General features: G+C 38.4%; 1 protein-coding gene across 1 annotated transcript in view; it reads right to left on the bottom strand.

Moving 5' to 3' along the window:
• Nucleotides 1-24,141, bottom strand: part of GUCY1B3 (guanylate cyclase 1, soluble, beta 3) — a 39,286-nt gene extending 15,145 nt beyond the window's left edge. Inside the window, exons 1-4 of the mRNA XM_010023789.1 lie at nucleotides 24,085-24,141; nucleotides 8,154-8,254; nucleotides 7,372-7,490; nucleotides 2,344-2,541 (exon numbers count right to left, since the gene is read on the bottom strand). Coding sequence (XP_010022091.1) covers nucleotides 2,344-2,541; nucleotides 7,372-7,464 — 291 coding nt within the window. The 5' untranslated portion in view covers nucleotides 7,465-7,490; nucleotides 8,154-8,254; nucleotides 24,085-24,141. The remainder of the gene's footprint in view (nucleotides 1-2,343; nucleotides 2,542-7,371; nucleotides 7,491-8,153; nucleotides 8,255-24,084) is intronic.
• Between the last annotated feature and the right edge of the window lie 6 nt (nucleotides 24,142-24,147).

The raw sequence follows: 24,147 nt of genomic DNA, 5'->3' as shown, positions 1-24,147 counted from the left end.
AATTCTTGGGACAATACCTGCTGCAAACATTATATAATCTTAGCTCTACTTAGCTAAAACTGAATTAGTGTATCAGGGAAGATAAAGCAAATTGCATTTGAACTAATTAATAATCCATGTCAACCTGGGCTTTCCTGAACTATAGAACTTCAATTCTGAATCCAAGTTCAAATCAAATGGCCTTCCTTTCAGTGCTAACAGAATTTAACAGAAACAAACTAAGACCTTTTACCTTTTTTTTTTCCCCTTGCCTTCAGCACACACATACCCTAGGTGTTAGAAGAAAGGGCACATTTCCTGAAGGACACCATTCTGGAAAAGGAAGCCCTATTATATTTTAGAAGAACATGTATGTGTGTGTGTATACGTATGTACGTTCCTTCCAACCTCTGCCATTCCATGATTCTGTGTAACCCACGAAACAAAATCAAATCACCTAATGAAATAAAACCAGAATTATTGTAAACAATTAAGATCTGCTACCACTTGCACAGAAGCTGGTAAGAAAAAGGTAAGAGAAATCCAAGCAAAATTGTATGAAAATACAGACTTAGAAGTGTGCATTCTCTCAAACAGATTTATATAAGCATTTGGTCTAAATAGGCAAAAAAGAAAAGTGACTAATAAAGCACTAAACATCAAACTCCAGATATCAACTTCACACTAATATAAAGAGAACTGCATAACTTACTAAACCAGACCTGTATTGGATTGTTATGTAAATGCTTTGGATAAAGAGGTCTGGAAGGACAACTTGTGAATCTCATCTGTTCTTGTAAGTTGGAAAGCAAGTCCCATAATAACATCAGAAACTTAGGGCTAGGCACTGAGGCTCTTATTAGTTAAAAAAAAAAAAAATTCCTCCTTAAGCAAAATTCTAACTAAAGACCAAATCAAAGATTTTACTGAAGAGGCATTGATTGGTCCACAAAAACAGGGAGTGAAAATCAACTCTTGTTTTTCTGTGCTGTGCTATTTCAAAGCATTACTAACAGTCTGAAACACGAAAGCATTAATCAAATTATGAGGCAAGGGATTGAAATGAAAGAAGTCAGCCAATTTTTTTCTCCTGTTCTCATTTTTTTGAACAGTGTAAAACTAGCCAGGTACCACGGTACCACAATGGCAGGCTTACTCTGCTGTAATACTCCCACCATGTACCATTAATGATTAATAGTTGACCTGTCAAGTAATGGAGGGAGACTTTCATTGTCTGTGGGGATAGGCTGCAAATTTTGGCACTCTGACCTTGCAGAAACAAGTAACTGATTATTCCCTGCATAACTACCACTGTAGCTTCTGAGTACCTGTGGAGTAAAGCACTATTTAATGCCATTAAAGGTGTCAAAAGCTAGGATTATTAACCAGCAGAGACAACAAAGGTTCAGGGTTGAGGGCACATGACTTTCTAATAGAGACAAGGGAAAAAACAGGGTAATAGATAAAATAAAATAAAATACAGACAATATGTACTTTCTCCAGGTTAGAGGTAACACTAATTTTTAGGCACCTATATGCTTTTGGCTCAGCCAGTCTGTAAGCATAGTTTGGATTTAAATTGAACTTTGTGCTCACTTACAGTAGGTTTGACCAATAGTATTAAATTTTGATTTAATTACAGTACAACAATAAAATTTCCAGAAAAGCCTAAGAAAGTCACATGAAAATGAGAAGTAAATTTATAATTAATACCTATATTTAAACCTCTTCAGAACATGTATTATTTCTCCTCTGCCCTGCTGATCACTTTTGTCTTTGCATGACCCCTTGACTATACTGGCAGAACTCTCTCTGAGAGAAAGAACACCAAACCACATAAAGGCATAGGTGTAATAAACCCAGAAAAAAATAAATGTTATTTTAATAACCCAGAAAAAAAAAAAGTTATTTTGAACCCAGTTCACTTCCTCAGTCTAGTTGATTTTATAGCTTGACAACAGCTGGAGGGATACAGCTGAAGAAGCTGCCATAGGACAAGCTTAAGCAGAGGAGGACGGAGTAAGTTGCCTGTGCTACCAAAAGAAATGCTTGTCAATCAACAGCTTCAGCACTCTTGCAGCCAACTTTCCAACACAGTCCTCCTTGTCTGTCTCAACACTTTGAATAAACAGGGACATAAGAGGAAGACTGTTTTGATTCTGTTGCATCCTTCCGTACTGAGTACTAACACCTGCTGTAAATGTTTGAACTATGGATTTCTACAAAGTAGAATCTAAGCAAAGACATCAAGTATATCACCATCACTATACAGAACTAGCCATTCAACCTGAGCTAACTTCACTTCTCTTCTGATTTTCTTTATTTGACAAAAGTTTTCAGCGTGCACATCCCTTCAGACATTACCTTCATATCTATTTCTGTACCATGGATCTGTTGAGCTACTGTTTTGATGATGCCAATGACAATATCCTGGAGACCTTCTCTTTCCGAATAGTAATGCAGAATGAGTCCCTTCCCCTTCTCTGCATCAGTACATCTGAAGGAAGGGGCTCGCATGCCTGGGTAAATAGTAGCAAGGTGGTCATGCAAAGCATCCAGGTTCTGGAAGAAGAAATTGAAAACATGATTATAAGGCATTCGCTTATTAGTTCTGAAGAAAGTATGTCCATACTCTGTCTAATTTGAATATCTGCTTTCTCCTACTGCTCACACTCCCTGTGCATTTGCCATATGATTTATAGAAGTGTCATCATAACAGGCTTTTCAGGTAGCTTGTGATGTTCTTTCCATCTACTGTGGCAATCAAAATTAACACTATTAAAAATTACTCCAGTCAGTAAGAATTCATCCCTGACCATGCTGTATTTTCAAACATTCTGATGATTAAAGACTCTGTGGGTGTTTCCCAAACCTGTACCTTAACCATTTTTATCCCTCCTGATTCTAGTCCCTATAATTTCCTGTTAAGATGCTAATTTAGGTGTCAAATACAAATAACCATGTCTGAGTAAACATGAATCTTTTTCCTTATTTTCAATGAAAATGCCTAGTTCTGACATTTGTAACAGTCAACCTAAGTTTACAGGACCTGAGAAAGTTTCAAATTTTAATGTAAAGACAAAAATGACTGAAAGACCAACTTCAAATACACATTTTCTTTGAGAATAATTGGGAAAAAAACCCCCACAGAATACATAGCACATATCACAGCTGCTGTAATCATGTTTCAGAAAAGATTATTCAGGAAAAGGAAGAAGTCTTCTATTTTTCCAGTTAATGTCCTGGACATCTTACGAATTGAACTTTAAATCTTGACCAGAAAAAGGATAGCTAAATGATAAATTGATAGGCATAACTAATAAAAGGACATTAATGACAACAATGAGATCAAAATCACACTTAGAACACAAGACTAGCTCCAGCTTTGATTGTGAAGCAATTTTCAAGGCTCCAGGTTGCTATTTACTGTGTATTTAACACAGTAAGAGTAACCTAGCTTGCTGGATAGTGTTGCAACCCACACAATTTTTTACCTGTATTGTAAAATTCATACAGCTCCTTTACACCTTAAGTCCAGAAGATTACTGAATATTTTAAATGTTGTTTTCTTGCCCTCCCAAGTAAGTGCTAGCACCAGGCTCTGCATGTTGTTTTCTGCCAGCACAAGAAGTGAGGTGAAAATATTTTCAATGTGCTGTCTGGGACATTCTCCACCTTTCCTGAGCATCTGTCAATTATCAAATTTGTGGAAGCATACTAAACTTGATTTCATGTGAGTTGTGAAGTGCTTGGACAGCTGCCTCTTCTGGGAGGCTTTTAGAGGAAATAAGATGCTTAGAAATGAATTCCGTAGGATGTACTCAGCCTGGAACTTCCTCCTTCAGTTTTTTGGTTTGTTTCAAATTTATGTTTTTGTTGCTATATCAACACCTCCAAATTAAAACTTGAGGAGGCAACAATCTGGGAGTAAATTCATTCCAGCTGTTACTGGGTATTCAATTGCAATTGCCTGAAGGCAAATTCTGCAAGATCTTTGCAGAGTTCAAGACAACGAAATGGAAAGAGACTGCTTTGGAAGCATGGATGAGAAAAGACCAAGAGATCTGACTGGCTCTGAGGGAGTGTCCCACAATGTCCTTAACTGGGTACAGATATGCTCTTTCAGCACATATGTCTCAGAAACAGCTGGGATATATTGACCTTTTGGAAAAACTGCTGCAGAGATACGTGGGAAAAGACAACAATCTTTCAGTTACAGTCATCAACACCTGAAGAATTTAAAAAGGAGTTCATTATGGCCAGTATCATGGCCAGAATTTTATTAAGATGGTTGTGTAATTATTAACATTTAAGTCCAACACAAGTATTGCTAACATCTGGCACTAGCCCCATTCTGCAAGACCACTTTGCCAGCCTGCTACCCCACTACTGCTGACTTTGTCCAAGAAGTGTCATAGGTGAACCCGTATGATATGCCCTTTAGTCTTTACTCGCTAATCATCCAGAGGGCAGACTTGCTCAGGATGTATTGCAGCTGCTTTCTAGTCCCCCATGTGTCTTTTCTCCCTGTGCATACAGATTACGGGTCGAGCAAAGAGCTTACAGTATTCAGAACCCTGCTCCAAGTCAAGAAGCTGTAGAGATGTGCTTCCAGATCAAGGAGCTGAAATCACTCCCAGACCCTGCCATTTAGACACTGTCATTGTGTCATTGTCACTCCCACTCTTTTTTTTGTGTGTGTGTGTGTTTGATCGATTCTACATTGATATTGCAGCTTTTGGAAGAACAAATGGGTGGGTTTTTCTAGTTCGTTTACCTGCTGTGGGCCAGAAGTGTGATCAGGTACAGATAATAGGTTAAGCTCTCTGCCTGAATTCTTGGCTCCTAGACTGCTTAGATATACGCCAGAGCTTCTGCTGGGACCAGAGACACTAATTCTAGCAATCTGGAGAGCAGGGATCAGCTCCATGGTGAAACACAAAGGGATCTTCAAGCAAGAACAAGCAGTGATACTAAATCAGGCAGATCCTGGCCTGCCTAAAAGCGAAAGACTTGTGACTGGCACCTGAAATACAAAGATACACTGTTCAGCTCTGTGTGGTACAGAGCACCTGGAAACTTTCTAAAAGAGGAGTTTGTCTCCTGAAATTTATTGCACTGCCATTACGAACAATTAAATAGCCATGTAAATGATTCCCTAAATGAGAGAACTAACCACTACTCCAGTGTTTGATTTTCATTCAGTAGAAAGCTACACACTGGGTTTCTTAGGAGATACCTCTTTTCATACTGCTTCTCTTGGGCACAGTGTCTTTCAGTATGATTTGCAATTCTTCCAGGCCTGTGTTTTTCATAGATAGTATAAATACTAGATCTAGTTGCATCTTTTTTTTTTTACATCTTTCATGAAGTTTGAAGTACCTGTGTTTCGTCTATGAATAAACTACATTTTATCTGAGATGTCAAAGGAAACAGAACATAAAGATGAGATTTATTTTCACATGCCTTAAAAAGCCACAGCCCTCAATTATTTCATGTATCCCAACTTAGTACAGATTTTTAGAAGCACCTTTTGGAATTCTATTTTAAGAATCTGACACAAGTTCAGCACATCAAACTCAGTCTGCACCTATTTTTGTAACAGGTGTATGAATTAGTTTCCTGACCTAATCTGACTGCTGGAAGATGCACAAATAATAAATCACAGGTAACGCTGATTTTTCATCAGAACAAAAAGCTAAAAAGTACACTTCTGGCACAGCTACTAGTACATTAGTCCTATAAAAATTTACAGAGGTATATAATAGCCAATGTCATCTGTTAACACTGAAATTCAAAGCAGCTTAAAATATTGTCATTAGAAGAAAATAAATGTAAGCTGTTCACACTTCTATAAATGTTTGGTGTGTACTACAAACATGCAATCTTTTCATCATCACACATGATTAAGGAATGGAAGGAAGTATATTGTATGGAAAAGGACATGAGGGAAAGGAATAGAGAAGGACTGTCCCATCCATGTATACCCACGGTGATGAAGCAATGGGCCAGCTACACCCTTTCTTTCCTCCTCCCCTATTCTTGCACAACCCTAACTGCAACTTCAATACGAGTCATCTTTAGAAATCACATTTATCTGAAAGCTTGCTTTGAGAGCGGCCTGTGAATGAAGCCATGAAATACAAAGGACGTCACATCCCATAGACAGACAATAGTACACAGATCACACATGGGATGTGCATGTTGGAGGGTACACATCCACTGTCTGCCCAGCAGTTACAGTCCATGGGATCTGTACAAGAAGTCTGGGTTGACTACATCTAGGCTGCTCTGTAATAATCCAAGTTATGAGGTAGGTAGTGAGACACAGAAGTAAATATTCTAGCAATTCAGCAACCTGTGCACTCTGCTCTTTTCACTTATTATTGCTGGAGACATTTAAAGGGAACAGATTACAAGAGGCTGCTAAATTTCCAGTGAAAATCAAGAGAGATATGTCCTGTGAAATCTTAATGAGTACTTTTAAACTCATTATAACACACAGTTCTCTCCAAAAGTGAAATATGTGACAAATCTTAAATCCAAAGTGTTTTTCTGAAGTTAGCAAATTTCAAGTGACAAAAAAGGGAAGTCCATTTTTTCTACACTTAAAAATCACACTTCAGAGAAGCAACTGCATTTCTTTCATGCTACTGAGAAACTGTTTTCATTTTGTTTTGGTTTACAGTGCCGTATCATGCTGTTCTGCAGTCAGGAAAGCATAAAAATTTACTTTAACACTGCTACTCTATCCCATCCATACTTCAGGGACAAAGAATAATGTCTTTGAGATAAGCTGTGTATGAGCTCTAGCTCTGTACATAATGTACAATTAGAAATAATCAGTAGCTATAGTTAGTCCAAGAGAACTTAGAAGAAGATATACCGTACAAACCTGAAGACCGCATTTTCTGTTAGTATAAGGAAGCTAAGTCTTTTTACTTAACACACACAGACAGTGTAGACTGGTGGGTTTTTCCATGTTTCTTCTACCCCATACTTCTGTTATACGTAAGAAATCCTGTTCAACACTTTTTTTTTTTTTATTTCAAATGAAATTTCAGATTTAGGAATGCCTCTGCAACCCCAGGTTACATGCCTTCTCACTCATTTATAAAATTGAACAGTTAAAGATGCTATGGAAAATTATTACTCTATCAGGTACCTGAATACTGTATTAACTGAAACGGAAAGAAAATACCAGCACTAAAATTGCTGAGCAGTGCAAAGCGCTATAAAATACAAATACCAAGGAATAAAGTTTTCAGATGCCTCTCTGCAAATAACTGGGAGATTACAGAGTACAACCTGTATTCCCAAATCTCAATCTAATCTGCTGACTAGATCATACTTTCACCTGGTATCTGAAATAATTTGTCACAAAATTCTTACCTGCAAAAACTCTCTGACATTCGAGCCCAAGACACGTAGAATTGTATCATAACCAGATTCTTGACAAAACACAAAAAACATCTTCCCAAACATTTGAAGAATTTCCCCAGCATTCAGATCTAGTTAAAACAGGAAAATACCATTAAGTTCAAATGCTGTATTTCATGCACTTTGCTTACCCCATCAGTTTCATATTCATAAACAAGAAAGACAGTACCTAAACTGTACCTAGATCTCAGATCAAGAATATGAGAAAAACAAGATTCGGGGTCCACATGGCACATAAGTAGTATTGAATATAGGAATTTCATTAGAATTTACCAATTACCATTATGACTTTGCTGCATTGTGCATTTCATGCATTTATAGAATTTTAGATTTTGATTCAGGTAAGAAATCACTACTTGAAAATAAAGGAACTCAGTTGTTAGTAGTGCTCACTACTACTAACTGCTTGTAACACTGATCATGCCGTGTGGATAAGGTGTATTACTACAGTTTAAGGTGTTCCTGTAACTTGGAATACTTTGGAAGTAATAAAAATCGATTTAAGGAATAAAACAAATAAAAATATCTTAAATAGAATAAATAAACTACTTTCTTCTGAGATTTAAAAACAAAATTCTCTTTGACCACTATCCTGTTTTCACTTCTTCTGTGTTAAATCCCGTTTCTCTCTGCTATATTGATTTATTTTTTTTGGGGGGGGGAGAGGTTTTTTGTGGGGTTTTTTTTTTTTTTTTTGGTGATAAATGGACAAAGAAGATATCCTTATTACTTACTAAGGACCTTGCTTGCAGCTGCAACCAGATCATAGGTCTTGGAATCATCATAAATGATTCTGACCAGAAACTGTCCTTCTTCATCCAGCTGTGCCTCCTTCCTAAAAAGAAAATAGCATAAAAGTTTTTTGGCTGAGGCAGAAGCGCCATATTGATAAATCGATTATATATTGTTTGGTACTAACTAGTGCCTTTTAAAGAAACAAGTTTGTAGGTTCTACCTTTAAGAAGTTACTTAAGATAGAAAATGAGAAATAAATCTGTTCCATATCTCTGAGTCATTAAGGTACAACACAAATATTTCAGACCACGTGTACTCTAAATCAATAATTAGCTGTGAGAAAATAAACACGATTTTTCAGTACAGAGCCTCACAACAACGACAGAATTTCCATTTTAAAGTAGGGGACTATCCAATAATCCAAACCAAGATGGGATCTTCAAACACTTTTTAACCAAGTGTTTTCTTTCCTTCCAATTTTGATTACACTTTATTTACAAAAGGCATGGAATGTTTTTAATAACCATTTGCACGTATCTTCAAAGAGGAATTTAAAACTAACACGTAGGTACCTAATCAAATACCTTTTTTTTTTCTGAATTTTGCACATGCCCAGTAGACAGGAAAAGAAAAAGCATGCTAGGATTTTGTAAGGGCTTGTTCTTGCATTGCACGCTACTTTCATGAGTAAAAGCATAATAAAAATATACATATCTTCACTAAAGGAAACAAATCTCAACCCCAGGTTTAAGACAAGACTCATGCATATATCACATGCACATTTACTCTTACTAGTGCCGCTAAGTAAAAAACCAAAATGACTCCTTCGTTTTTCAGGATCATTTCTTATTCCCTTCAGCTTGAACACTGAGTCAGCAGCTTGTCCAAAAGGCAGCACAACTTTGTAAGCTTTTTTTGCTTACAGCAGCATTTCCCCATCACATGCAGTCTTAAAGCTAATAAAATACTTCAGAAAGAAAAACTTTCACAAGTTCTCACTGCTGTCAGGTTACAGAGGGAGGCAGAAAGGCCCCAGAAACCGCAGACCCGGCCCACTGGAGAAAGGGCAAGTCAGTTGACTTCAGTGAACCTCCTATTCTGTCCTCAGCCACTCCATCTGGCTACATGTTGTTCTGTATGCACAGCAACTCCTGTGACAAGGCGATGAAGCAGACAGGGAAATCCATCCAGCAGAAAAATAACCCAGGATAATAAACACCTAACTGAATTACATTTTAGCTCAGCATCTAGCTGAGTGATTGGGATGTAGCAGCACAGGAGGGTTTAGAGGTATGGAGAAGGAATTGTCCTGGAAAGGAAGAAAAAAATTTAATAATTTTGAAGCACAGGCTTTAAAAAGGCAGTTTATCTTTTGACACAGATTTAGATGAGACATTGTCATGGGATTTACTATCTGTGTAGGACAAGTAAGAGATTTTTGCCCACACGGTTGTAAGTGAGGAGCATAATCCCCTGCAGGAGTAAATATTTAATCTGACAAATTTTCTGGAAAAAAATTCACAAAACAAATTAGCTTCTGTTGGATTACAGTTTCAAAAAAATGTATTCTTCTCTGTCTTTTTAAAATAAAAATAATTAAAAAGCAGGATATTTTTGTTGCTGTTTTGGAGTATTAGCCTGCACTACAAGCACTGGGTCCTTTTCCTGTACTGCAGGAATGCCTAGCAAGGCTCTTAATACTGGGGGATAGAGAAGCCTGAGAGCAGTGAGTTTCACTCCAGAAGATTATATCCAAGGAATGCAGATGTGATTGCTGATTGAACTATTTTTTGTTTAACTTTATCAATAAAGTTGTTTTACTGGGAAATACAGCATTAAGGCTGCAGAGAAGATGGCTGCTGAGCGATCGAAAGGATCTAGAGAAAACTGAAGAAAAACAAAATAGCTAAAATAATCTAAATGGAATAGGCTTGAAATAACCACTGATTATTTTAAAAAGTGGTGTCTCTGAAAATCTGCAGGCATTGAAGAAAAGCTTTGAGAAAGTAAACTAAAATCAAAACAAGAGAAAAGGAAGCATGGCTTGGCACAGAGAAGGAAACAGGAAAAATTCCAGTCAATGTAATTGGAAAGAAATGTAAGAAGTTTTGAAGGAGATACCAGTGTCATAAAACTGGGTCAGTTTTTAAGAGAGAAAATTCTCACACACAGAAACTGTGTCTACTGGACTGGTCAAGTATGCATTATTTTTGAGGATGTTCATGGCTTTTCCAGATGTGTGTGTTATCCTTTGTGGTCTGGCTGAGATCAGAGAGACTGAAAGAAAGCACAGTATGTATCAGACATGTGGGAAAGTTTGTTCACCCTTTGCAAACTTCCCTCCAAACTGCATATGACTTCTAGTTACACATCATGTTATGAGAATCAAAGAACTGAGATGGTTTTCTTCTAATAATAATTTTGATTCAGTTCTTAGGAAATGTAAACTCTACCTTCTTGTTCCTGACTGATCTCGTATGCTTCAAGACAGTGTTTCCCACTAATAACTCCAGCTCTCCTTTTACTTGGGAAAAGAAGGAATATGGGAGCTGTTTTCAAGAATTAGAGACCTGATATCCTAGAATCATAGAAGCATAGAATGGTTTGTGTTGGAAAGGACCTTAAGATCATCTCCTTCCAATCCCCCTGCCATGAGCAGGGACATGTCGCAATAAACCATGTCGCCCAAGGCTCTGTCCAACCTGGCCTTGAACACTGCCAGGGATGGAGCATTCACAACTTCCTTGGGCAACCTATTCCAGTGCCTCACCACCCTCACTGTAAAGAACTTCTTCCTTATATCTAATCTAAACTTCCCCTGTTTAAGTTTGAATCCATTATCCCTTGTCCTACCACTACAGTCCCTGATGAAGAGTCCCTCCCCAGCATCCTTATAGGCCCCCTTCAGATACTGGAAGGCTGCTATGTGGTCTCCACGCAGCCTTCTGTCACACTTGCAGAGCTGCTGTGGTTGGCTGTCCACCAACATCAATTCCTCCAGTGGAACACAGGTGTTTTTACCTCCATAATCTATGAGTACCACGTATGAAAACAAACCTGCCTTTGTGGAACAAGGTATGGCTACAGACCTGAACTTTGAAAGACCAGAAGGCTGCAATTGTTCTCACCCAAACAGCTTCCCTCTCCTGGCTGATAGATGGTTCATGAGCCGGGATTAGAACTGCAATATTACACAGCATCCTTAGATGCAGAGAATTTAAATCTGGCTGACCATATTTCATAGAAAACTTCGTAATCCTTAGTTTTATGAAAAACTGTGGCATTTCCCCTGAAATGTTTTGCTGCAATTCCAGTTTTTCACCAGATAAAATTATGGGAATACATTAGCATTGCTCTCATGTTTTCTGCAGACTGCAGTGTTTGATCACAAAGGCATTAACAGCAACAACATGTTGGTGGCTTTCTTAAAGGCTTGACTGGAAATGAGCCAAAAGCAACAAGCTCTGGCAAATTCCCAAGCCCTGGTTAATTCTTTAGTGAAGCAGCAGCACTATAGTAGCAAACTGCTAACTTCTATATGGCCTTTCTCTCAAAGTAATTTCTAAGTCAAATTGAACAGAATTTACAATTAATGTCTCATTGTCCTGGGTTCAGCTACAGCAGTCATTTTTTCTCCTTCTTAGTAGCTGGTGCAGTGCTGTGTTTTTGACTTTCAGTCTGGGAACAATGCTGATAACACCGATGTTTTTAGTTGTTGCTAAGTAATGTTTACTCTGACCAAGGACTTTCTCAGTCTCATGCTCTGCCAGAGAGGAGGGGAAGCCAGGAGGAAGCAGAGGCAGGACACCTGACCCAAACTGGCCAAAGGGGTATTCCATACCACAGCACGTCATGCCCAGTATATAAACTGGGGGGAGTTACCTGGAAGGCCCAGATCGCTGCTCGGGTCAGGCTGGGTATCTGTCAGTGGGTGGTGAGCGGTTGTGTCTTTTTCCCTTGTTATTCCTCTTATCATTATTATTGGTAGCAGTAGTGGTTTGTATTACACCTTAGTTACTGGAGTGCTGTTATCTCAACCCGTGGGAGTTACATTCCTTCGATTCTCCTCCCCATCCCTTGGAAGGAAGATGGGGGTAGTGAGAGAGTGGCTGCGTGGTTCCAAGTTGTCGGCTGGGCTTAAACCACGACACTCATTTACATTTCTAGAGACAAAAGAAGGATGTGCTTTTCTTCTAAAAAAATCCATGAATTTAACATTCTTGCCCAAACTGAATCCTGTTATCAGCACATGGGATGTGATATTCCATGGTTCAAAACTTACATCCTATGTTAGGCCTGCCCTAACTGCTATGGTCTGGCAGCCCTTTTTATTTACTCTAGACTAATTCTGAATGATTACACAGAGCTATTCGAATTGTGGGAAACAAAGATTCCAGCCCAGACTTTCCTAAAATGCCCTTTGTTTTCCTCCAGAATGTTTATATTATCCAGGTTAATGTGAGGAAGTTTACTTGGGGAAAAAAGAACCTTAACCATTGCACCATGGAAAATAACACAGCTATAAAGAGGCCATTTTTCATGTACAAATTTGACCTTGAAATCAATGGAAAAATTCCTACTGAGTAGGTCAAAGCAGGATCAAGTCTTAAAGCAGCCTTTCCTCCATCAGTTATGCTAACACCTCCCAAACTGCTGTTGCTCTAACAGCACAGAATAGTGCAAAAGGCAATACTACATGTGTACAATGGGCCCTTAGAAAATCTTCCAAAATTGTGAAACTGGTTTAGTATTTGTAAACACACTACTAATGTTTAAAGGTAATGTTAATAATGCAGATTTTTAAACCACAGATTGCACACTTTTTTATTTCACATAAAGAAAGTATTTTCTCTATTTTGACATAGTAAGGATTTTTTTTTGTCATCTTTAAAGATTTTACAGACAATGTGGTTGGACAAGATGCCACATCAGGTTGATCTTATTTATGCAGCCCACTGTGTACAACGTGATTTTTAATGTAGTTTTGCAAATGGATTGTAGCAGGTTGCTGCTGTCAGAACTTTTTTATTCCTGTGAAGGAGCACTTGCTATCCTGTCTTTGTAGGCAGTCACAAAGCTGGAATTAAAACAAACAATCTTACAGAAAAAGAAACTTTCCCATTAGAGAGCTTTGCATTCAGAAAATACTGAGAAAATGTAAAGGACACAAACAGAGCAGGGGGAAAAAAAAAAAAAAAAAAGAAGATTGTACAAGAATGCATGGAACAATTACTTTATCCTGAAGATGCACAGGCTTCTCTGTTATGTAACAACATTATTATTTAGAAACTGCTGATGTCACTTTAAAAGATCATCTCTGCCCCAAAGCACAACTGGATCTCCTCTTATGAAAACTCCAGTCCAAAGTGCATGCCCTGGGTGTGTCACCCTGAACACACCACACCACCAGCTAGTTCCAAGACCACCTCTAGGACTTCTTCCCTGATAGGTATTGTTTCCGTTGGGACTTTTGCCACCATTGTGCTTAACTATTCTTGGTGTACCAAGGATGGAAAAAGTGCTCATTAAATTGAAGAGACCAGTCAAAACAATCTTAATGACAAAATAACACTACAGCATTTACTTAGAAACCCAGCATGGTTCTGATCTCACTGATAGGAGCATGTCAAGTTTAATTCCATTCCAAGAGTAACACTATTAAACAGAATTACATGGTTCAGAACTGAGGATGGTATCAGTGAAATCAGAATCATCATCTTTGCATCTCTTTTACATTAAAACAGCAAACTCACTGCTCATTCTTTCACAGATGGTTTGTGTTTTCAAAACGATTCTCATTTTTTTCATGTATTTCATGAAGATGCTTTGTTAAAAATTATTAAAAATATTGAACTACTCTCCTCACTCCTTCCAAAAGGAAAAAAAGAAAATATACGCGTACATGTGGTGGATGGTCCAGAGATATTTTAAAACACCCAGCTGGGAAAAACATAAATTATATTAAGTTACAAGATTAAATAAAAATGGGAATCTGTCCAGGAAAATTATGTTCTGGCTAAAGTAAATAGGTGTATTTATAGACTTCAGAGTTCTGAGCTATTTCCCAGTTTTACAGGCTGGATATGAAAGTGTTTAATGTAGGTTTTCAAAACAAGATAATCCTAAAAGATACAGTTAACAAATGTAGAAGCTTCTTGCTACTATTCCAAATACTGAAAATATAAAGTTAGTATTATTTTGCTTCCATTTAAAAGCAATGCTATTTACAAAATACTCTGTTAAGCATTTAATTTATATGAGTGATATGTTTATAACACCTAGTGTCCTGACGGGTCTAAAAGCACTTCCCAATTCTGGGAAAACTGCAAAGTACCTGAGAGATGCTACAAGAACACTCACACCATGCTCCACAACATGCCACTATTTCCTTTTAGACAGGTCCTTCCCAGATGAATTAAAGAATTTGGCATCCATGCTAAACTCCTGACCTCCAAGCAGGTCCTTCCACTGTGAGGAACTGAAGAGGCAGGTAGTGTAATGTTCTGACCCTACGAATCTTGTGAATACTAATCTCCAGACCCATGAAGAATCATCTATTCAGCATCAGCTTTAAGAAAACTTAAAATATACTGCTCAGGACTTTGAAATAGTGTGAAATAAGGACTTGGAAACATAAACAACAATAAATGTTCCTACTTAACGCCACTTTCTTGATAAACATTCATTAATGTTAAGAGGTACATGGATTAAAAAAATTAATCTTGAGTTGTCCTTTCACTACTGTTTGCTTTCCAAAGTCTCTTTTTGGCATCTGTTTATAAGTAACCCTTATTATTACAAGATTGATTGAACATAATACTCCATCTTCAGCAATGGGTAAACCCACGTGCTACTAAGGAGTCAGTGAAAAATTAATCTTCATGTTTTTTCACAGACCACTGCAATTCATTGTAACTGAGTCCTAGATGAGCTAAAATAAGTATGGGCTTCCAGTGTAAAACTCTAGTGAATAGTCTATTTTTTCATCAGTGTTCATGGTGAGAAGACAATCAAGATAATTAACACAGTATGTCTGCAGTGGTTTTGAGCATGAAAGAATCAGTAACTTTAAGCAAACTGTAAAGCGAGAATTCTTTACAATATAGTAGTTGTGGGCTAGGAAAGGGAAATACTGAGCAAGTTCAACAGCAGTTCAACAAAGCAGGAGAGATGATGCACATGGGACTTATAACCACCACTGCAATATACAGTTACACATGTCTATCTGGTAAAATCCGTAACTCAATTGTTACCCACCTGGACTTTACACTTCCTAGGAAGAGAAGTACATAAAAAAAGGAATAGGAAAGCCAGCAATTTAATGGGAGAAATCCCAAAGGCATTAACAGAATCAAAAACAACTGGAAGTCCTAGGCACACCCAAACCTATGTTTTGATGTTTAAAAGGAGTTTGACACCAAGGCTCTCTTGCAAATCAGTCCTTGTTGAGAAATATCACAAGTAACTGGAAGGCTTTTCACTCACTTCAGCTACCCACAATAACTAACTGAAATGCCATACCTCCTATTTTGTATAGAGTTTTGATTCTTATCTCCTGTTTATTTTGCATTTTTATTGCCCAGGTCATACTGTGGTTACGTAGACACAATACACACATACACGTATATACATACACATATATATTTTTATATATATGTATCTACATATACAAATACAGTTTCTCAAAAAACTTTACATTCTAAGTTGATATTCTCTCCTAGCAGAAATGATGCTGTTAACACTGTAGACAGATTGGTAAGACTATGGTACTGTTTTACATGCTTTTTAAAGGGTTGTCCTATATATATAAAAACTACAGTCAGCTGAAAACTTAGAGAACATGGCATTTTCCAGAATGATTATGAAGAGATAAAACAAGTGTCTCATAAAGAGCCATAAGCATTTGATGAACTTTTTTTTTGTTGCTTCATGAAACCAGAAGAGATGCACTCAGGTACCAGTTGCAGCAACATTAGTGAAGTTCAATCCAAGCCACATTTCCCTGCCTTTCCTTAAGCCTGCCTGACACAACCTATCAGTCACACCCAGGTGTCCACCAAACCTGTCCCTTTTCCTCCAGGCTACTGTCTGTTTCAGTACTGAGACAGATCCTACTCAGTTGGCGCACAACTATTCCGTATTTTGTGTTACCCCATTCATTGATATGTAACATCAGGCTTGACCCACAGCACAGCTTTCAAATCCAGCTCTGAAGACAGAATTATTCCTAGCAAGCCTTCCTGTGGAATTGATCCTCATACTATTTGCACACACTAGCTCTCCAACAAGTTTGTGAGGCCAATTATACCATTTCTATTTTAAATGGACAAGACTACTACAGACAGAAAGTTTTATAAATGTTGGGTGCCCAGTTTGAGATAGGAGGACCCGTTTTTTCAAGGTACTTCATGCTTTTTATGCTCAAAACACCATTTACATGAACTTTACAAGCCACCAACAGCAGGCCAACAAGCTATCTGAATTCCAACACCTCTTAAGAGCTTACTGATGCAACTTGTAACAACAGCCTTTCATTACAGCTTCTGTGCATATTTTTCTAGGTTTCGGAAAGGTCAACTATCCTATAATATGAATTATCATTACATCTAAACATTGTGCTAAGCAACAGTAACAGGCCAAGACCTTGATTTTTACAGGATGTGTCAACAACTGTAAACTGTGTTTTGCATATTAGTAAGCAGGAAAAAAACGTCTTTGACAAGGTGACATTCTGAACTCTGTATACGGACACAGTAAGTCAAGCTAGTGCCATTATTCTGCAGCTACAAAAGGGTTTTTATTATTGGCTTTAATATGCATACATATGGGCAGGTTTTGCTCTGCAAAAAATTCCAAGAAAACAAGGAGAGTTTAAAAAAAGATCCAATCCTGTCCCCTGTAAAACACATGTGTAATATATATGCTTAAAGACAGAGTTGACTAGATTTTCTATTATAATCTTTTATACTATTTACCATTGTGGAATATAACTGCAAATAAAATTTACGAGAATATCACAACCTGTCAATGAGCTCATAAATATTTAAATTCTAGTGAAAGTCAGTCGAGAACATTTTTAAATGCATAAATGAATAAAAGCATCTACCTCTCCTAACTTAACTAGCCAACCTGCAACAACATTAATGTACCTAACTGCTAATGTACCTAAATGCCTTTTAAAATTTACCCAATAAACATGTATACTAAAATCACTTACATTTTGCTGCAAAAGCCACAGTGAGTACCTAAGTCTGACCTTGTTAACCTTTACCTATATGATGCATAAGTTTCTGTGCCTGTTCAGTTTTCTACAGGCAATTGCTAGCTCTGCAGTTTACCTCACTCCCCCTAATCCTACAGTTTTCTACCACTTCAGTTGAGCCCAATTTGGAACTGAGAAGAGACGCTTTCCACTTATATTACAAGAGGATAATCATTTCTCAACTCCTGGACTTCCACTCTTTTAACAGGACAGTTAAAGAAAACAAATTCTGTAAAGTAAACTAGCCTGCAGCCTTGGTAGGTGATAATGTGTGAAGTCTGCAGGAGAAAAACAAAAATTTCCTTTCTCACAGGACAAGTGATTAACTTTTGCTCTTTCTTTGTGTGCACTTCCAGACCACCAGGTCCATGTAAAGTTTGTGCTACACAGCAGGCTACCCAGACCTGGAGTCTTGGCATTTCCAAGCATGTGTAGACAGCACATACCAGTCTAACCCACAACAGAAGGACAAAAAAGGGCAAAGGCAGGATGATGCCTTAATTCTACATTAAGCATTGAGCACGAAGAAAATAAGACCATTACTTGCTTTTTGCATCCCACACTAAGGTACAGCCAGCAAAGGACACGCAGCTCTTGGGGCAGAAAATGCCTGTTTTGCTACTTCGCAAATTTCAACACAGATATTATTTTCCAGAATCAATTGAAAAACGGTTTGACCTTTAGGTAGTTACTTTTTGCAAACACTGAGTTTTCAACTTCTAGTTTTTCCATGCTCATCAGGCTATGCATGCATTTGTGAGGACAGCAGTTGACTGGTTGTGTCATTTGATTTCCCAAAACCAGATCTTTCATGTACCTTTGTGGAAAAAATACTAATTTACTCTACAGCCTTGTGAGGAACCATTTTAATGCATTTCTTAATAAGATATTTGAGTTCTTATTCCTTTTCTTGGCAATATATTTTAAAGTGCCACAGTTGAGCATCTAACCTGGCCTAAATTCAGATTTAGGAGCCTGTAAGAAAACCCTGTATTCATTTAATCAAATACAGAGGGATACTGTTGCGAAACACAACATAAATGACTATGTACATATTCCCTGCTGACAGCACTGCTCTAGCTCCCACATACTGTCCTGCAGCTGTTTCAGGAGGACATCCCTGTTAATGCTTGTTAAACAATTAAAACTTTATAGCTGCTGAATGGAGTGCTCAGAATTTCATATGTATTGGCTGTTCAGATCAGCCAGATGTGACACCTGCTGCAGAAGAACCGAGATTTTATGATAGAAGCCCCTTTTAAAAATACATAACCACACGTGTTTAAATATCAGAGAAGACAGAACTCCATAAGCCTTGGATTTTTTTGTTTTGTTTTGTTGGTTGTTTGGTTTTTTTAATGTAAGTAATCTCTGTTTTGTTTTGGGCAGGCACATAAATTCCATGCATACGACTTACTATCACATTCGCACACTACCATATCACCCAGGAATACACACTTGGCTTCGATCAGACATCAGCACACAACTGCATGTATGTGAGAATGGTTAGGCCTGACAGTTTTTAGTTTATGATAGTGTCATGATTCAAGCCCAGCCGGTAACTCAGAACCACACAGACGCTCTCTTGTGCCCCCCTTTCATCTCCCCCTCTAGGTGTGGGCAGGATGGGGAAAAGAATCGAAAGAATGTAAACCCCACAAGTAGAGATAAGAACAGTTTAATAACTAAAGTATAATATAAAACTACTACTAATAAGGGAAATAACAAGGGGAGAGGATACAATTGCTCACCACCTGCCGACCGATACCCAGCCCAACCCGAGCAAGTGATCTGGGCCTTCCAGGTGACTCCCCCCCCGTCTATATACTGGGCATGATGTGCTGTGGTATGGAATACCCCTCTGGCCAGTTTGGGTCAGATGCCCTGTCTCTGCTTCCTCCCGGCTTCCCGTGCCCCTCCTCACTGGCAATGCATGACAGACTGAAAAGTCCTTGATTAGAGTAAGCATTAGTTAGCAACAAATAAAACATTGGTGTGTTAACACAGCACTGTATAGCTAGTAAGGAGAAAAATAACTGCCACCACTGAACCCAGGACAGCACTGGTGCATTGGCCAGGAATCGAACCCGGGTCAACTGCTTGGAAGGCAGCTACGCTCACCAATATACCACCAAAGCAGATGTTATATTTATGTTGGCTGCAGAGGAACCGAACATATCTAATGCCAAAAGAATCTTGAGCACCATCTTTTCAAGCCATTGCAATTGTGGCCACACAATCTGAAATAGCCCTGAAATAACAAAATAAGGGATTTGAGAGAGCTTTCTCTTAAGTAGGGAAGGGACAAGTTAAAAGTGTCTTCTTAGCAAAAATGTGACTAACAGCTCTAAGTAAAAGTTTATTTACTAATAACTCCTTGCAGAACTAGTAGAGTGCTGATAAACAAGCATGTCTGCATGTATTCCAGGTCCTAAGTGCCCCCTTCCAAAGACTTAAGGAGTGAACTACGAGAAGTGTATATGCAGCTTACAACTGTCAGTAAGCAAAAGCAATTATGATGCTGGATCATCTTCACTTCCCAGAAAAAAAAATCTGCTACTGCAGAATTCAGCAACTGCAGAAGGACTCTTTCCAGGAGGCTCTCACTCCCCCTCTCATCCAGCTTTGCTAAACCCCTCTAGTCCTTCTAGGGCTTCATTGTGAAAAAACCATCCACAAGCCCAAATTCTCAGTTCTATGAGTGGCAGACAAAAAAAAAAAATTAAGGAGAAATTAATTTTTGAGACTTTGCAGTTGAGAAAAAGAATAAAGGCTCCATAAATGATGATTACCTCTCATTGCTCATATACTGGCTTTCTTCATCTTGTTTTGAATTCATCCTATTTGGAATCAACCATGTTGGTTCAGAAACAGATGGCTTTAAACTGTTTGGGGTTTAAAGCTTTTTAGTTCTAGTTCCTTAAGAAAACCAAGCCATATTTCCACTGAGCTGACAAAATTGATATTCAGTAAAATTTCAGAGCATATACTATAATTTTTCCATACTATAATTTTTCCATAAGCTTAGTACCTCAATCTAAAGATTGCCTAATGGGCAAAAGTTCTGTTGTTTAGTTATTCTCTGTTTTAAAGGTGGGTTAAAAAAACATGGAGTCTAACTTTCCCAAGAATTCCACTCTGAGCCACTCGGACATTTAAAAACAGAATCAATATGTATGGTTTTAAGACAGATTGCGGTTTGACAAGAATGTTGAAAAATTAATGAAATATCAGAAGCAGAGACTTGAAATCATCATTCTGACTCAGTTAATACTAAGTCATGTCAACTAAAACACCACTCTCCCAAGAGCATCAAATTCAACTATTTGGTCTCCCAAATTCTATATTTAAGAACTTCATTCAGTGTCACTTTTGACTGAAGAAGCCACAGGAGACAAAAGTTTTCATGCTTCAGATAGAGTTACCCTTTAAATTCAGTATTTAACTTTTCTGAATGTACTTTTTTGAAGAATGACTTATTTCTATTACTTCAGTTTATTCGGTTCTATGTTTTCTTTTCACTTCTATCAATATTAAGTACAAATTCACCCACTGGCATTTGAGAATCCCTCAGCAATCACAACCCACCACTCTGCAATGCTGATTCACAGCTTCTGCAGTCACTTCAGGGAGAACAAAATAGCAGCATGTGATTAGCTCAACAGAAAAAATAAAGCTTAGATGTCAAATTTTGTACCAAACTACCCAGAGGCCTTTCTGCTTCACAGAAAATCTTAAATTGTTGCAAATGTTGCAAGTTCGACCATACTAGCAGTGCAAAGTTCCTCTTATTTTTTAAGAACAGCCACGACACAGCCAAAGATTATTGACTGCAACAATTACTCCACCAATTCAATCATCAGTGATTCAGCTAATTCAACCCAGCATTCCACAGCACTAGTTTGTATCTTCCTATTGTTATCCACATGATTTACACTTCTAACAATGCCTTTGCAAGAAGTCTGTATTTACTTACATAAGGTAAAACACCTAACCACTTCCACATCTCCTCTGCAAGTGCACCACAGGAACCTGTAGTATCTGAAAGTACCTAAATCAACAAGCATTTAGTGGCTATCAGTTGATCCTGTACCATCCCTAAATAAGCATCACTATAATTTTTTCCAGTGATATGTATACAGGTGCTTCTTTGCTGGTTTCTAAACTCTAGGGTACACTATTTGTTAAGATAAATCCTGCTGACTAACCCTGCTGAATAACTACCGTGTTGCAAACACCTTTTGCATCAGGAGCTACGGCAAATGTTGCATATATGTTGGCTCTTTCTTGCAGATCATGTTCCGTTCTTGTTTGGATAGTGGTGTGGTAAGGTTTCCTTCCAGAAAGCCATCTTCTCCGTGAGCTAAGAGCAGGGCCTAAATGTTGGGCTGCTACAAGACAGAAATGTTTCTCAGCTGAAAACCAGAAACAGGATGTAGAAGCTTCCTGAATTTCCACAACTGACCTTAGCAAAGTATTTCATATCTTTCTATCAAATTTCTTGAAAACATTTACTAAAGCCTATAAGGAGTACTACTTATTTATCTTCAGTAATCTATTAGGTGTGTGCAAAATCTTAAGAGACAGGATGCATCAGGAATTATGACTAGGTTTTGACAGGCTGCAGCATCATCTTGTACCAGAAGATGAAACTTTCTATCTTCTCAAATGGATCAATCTTAAATACAAATTCTGTTCATGAATTATGACCAGGTTGACAGGCTGCAGCATGACCTCATACTAGAAGATGAAACTTTGTATCTTTTCAGATGGATTAATCTTAAATACAAATTCTATTCAGTGGGTAATTGCACAAATGTGGACCATAACACTGAAAGGCATCTTGGTAAGTGATGGCATGCCAGGAAACAGTGAACATTACTGTTTTATATGTATTTTATTATCATTTTCATAGAAACGATATATGTATCACTATTTTTTTAAGTCGCTTAACTTACATGTGTCCTATAAAACCAGTATCAAACCATAAGAATTCAAAATAGAGCAGTGTGTTTAGACAAGGTATGTAAGAAAAATAAACGTATATAGCTCACTTCACCTAGAGCCCAAAACTGTGTGGCATTCACTCAACACTCATCTATGCAATCCATAGAACTTCATTTGCAAGGAGTAACTTATGGACTGTCAGGAATCACTGGAACAGTGAATGTCTGCAAAACCAGAAGCGTGGACTCTCCATTTCTGGTGATTTTAAAGACTCAGCTAGACAAAAATCATAGCTGAGCCCTGATCTAGTGCTGGTAACAGTCCTGGTTGGAACAGACTGGACTAGATGACTTCCAGAGGTCCTGTCCAACCAACATTTCTATGATTCTCTGATTTCATGGTACTGTGTCAGATTACCACATTCTTAATGAATGGATTAATGAAAAAAAATGTCATGGTCACAAAAATCTCAGAGTCAAGAGCAGTCCTTTAACTCCAAAAATTGTATTACAACAATGGCAAGACAGCTACATTGACATAGTAAAATTGGCTCAAAATAAATGGGAAAGAGGAGTATAAAAGAAGGTGTCCAGCTGAAAGAAGACTATTTTCTCCAAATTGGATAAGCCACTTCTCCCTTAAAACATGATACTAAGAAATCATATAGAACCCTTTCTTCTAAGTACATAGTTACCTGATGCCTTACAAGGTAAGCTTAAAACTCTATGAGCATTTATATCTTTTTAAAAATTACTTCTTGTAGTTTTGCCCAAGTATCAATACTACCATATTTATGGTAAATGGAATTTCGTACGCACTACCCACTTCAAACTTTGTATGCAATCTCACAATTCATCAAAAGTTTAAAGACAGTCATGTCCTTGCTATACTGCCAGACAAGCAAGGGCGCAACACAAGAAATCAGAGTTCAAGAGCAGAAAACCAAAAAGCATTCTTATACATACATTCTTATACATATTTCTATATAGCAGTGACTTTTTCTAATTTCAAGCTAATCAAATTACCAAAATTTCACACTCATTCTAGATGACAGTTTACTAGCTAAACACTGCGTTTCAGTTCCTTTAGGAATGCAAAGAGATGTAACCGTTGTGTGGTTCATTTGGTAGTCTGACTCAAGGAAGGGCTTCCATGGTTTCTTGGAAGTTTTGCCCACACATTATTGCTGCCATACACTTTGCATAACCGAGGGAACCGCAGGGATCAATGCGATCTCCACTGCGGCTCCTGGACAGCAGTAACGATGGGACAAGGCGAGTCTTTGTGACGTTAAGAAAGGCCCCGAGCGGGACCAAACGCAGCAAGAACCGTCCTGGTCTTGTGACGGGTAAAAGCCACCTCCTGAAGTCCGCTGGCACGCAACATTTATACAGACCTGCTGGTATCGGTTGCAAACGGGGCACCGCCGGGCCTGGTACCGCCGTCCGTGGACGGCCCCGAACCCCGGTCCCGTCCGCCCAGGGCGGAGGGACACGTACACAGACACAAGCACACACTTACTTGATGTCCTCCCAGACGGCAGGGCCGTAGTTAGCCACCTCCTGAAGTCCGCTGGCACGCAACATTTATACAGACCTGCTGGTATCGGTTGCAAACGGGGCACCGCCGGGCCTGGTACCGCCGTCCGTGGACGGCCCCGAACCCCGGTCCCGTCCGCCCAGGGCGGAGGGACACGTACACAGACACAAGCACACACTTACTTGATGTCCTCCCAGACGGCAGGGCCGTAGTTGCGGATGACGAGCAGCTCCAGGGCGTGATTG

The sequence above is a fragment of the Nestor notabilis genome, unplaced genomic scaffold (assembly GCF_000696875.1).
Source record: "Nestor notabilis isolate BGI_N333 unplaced genomic scaffold, ASM69687v1 scaffold20861, whole genome shotgun sequence".
Taxonomy (NCBI): Eukaryota; Metazoa; Chordata; class Aves; order Psittaciformes; family Psittacidae; genus Nestor; species Nestor notabilis.
Note: the sequence above shows the minus strand (reverse complement) of the source record. Positions and strands in the feature narration are given on the sequence as shown.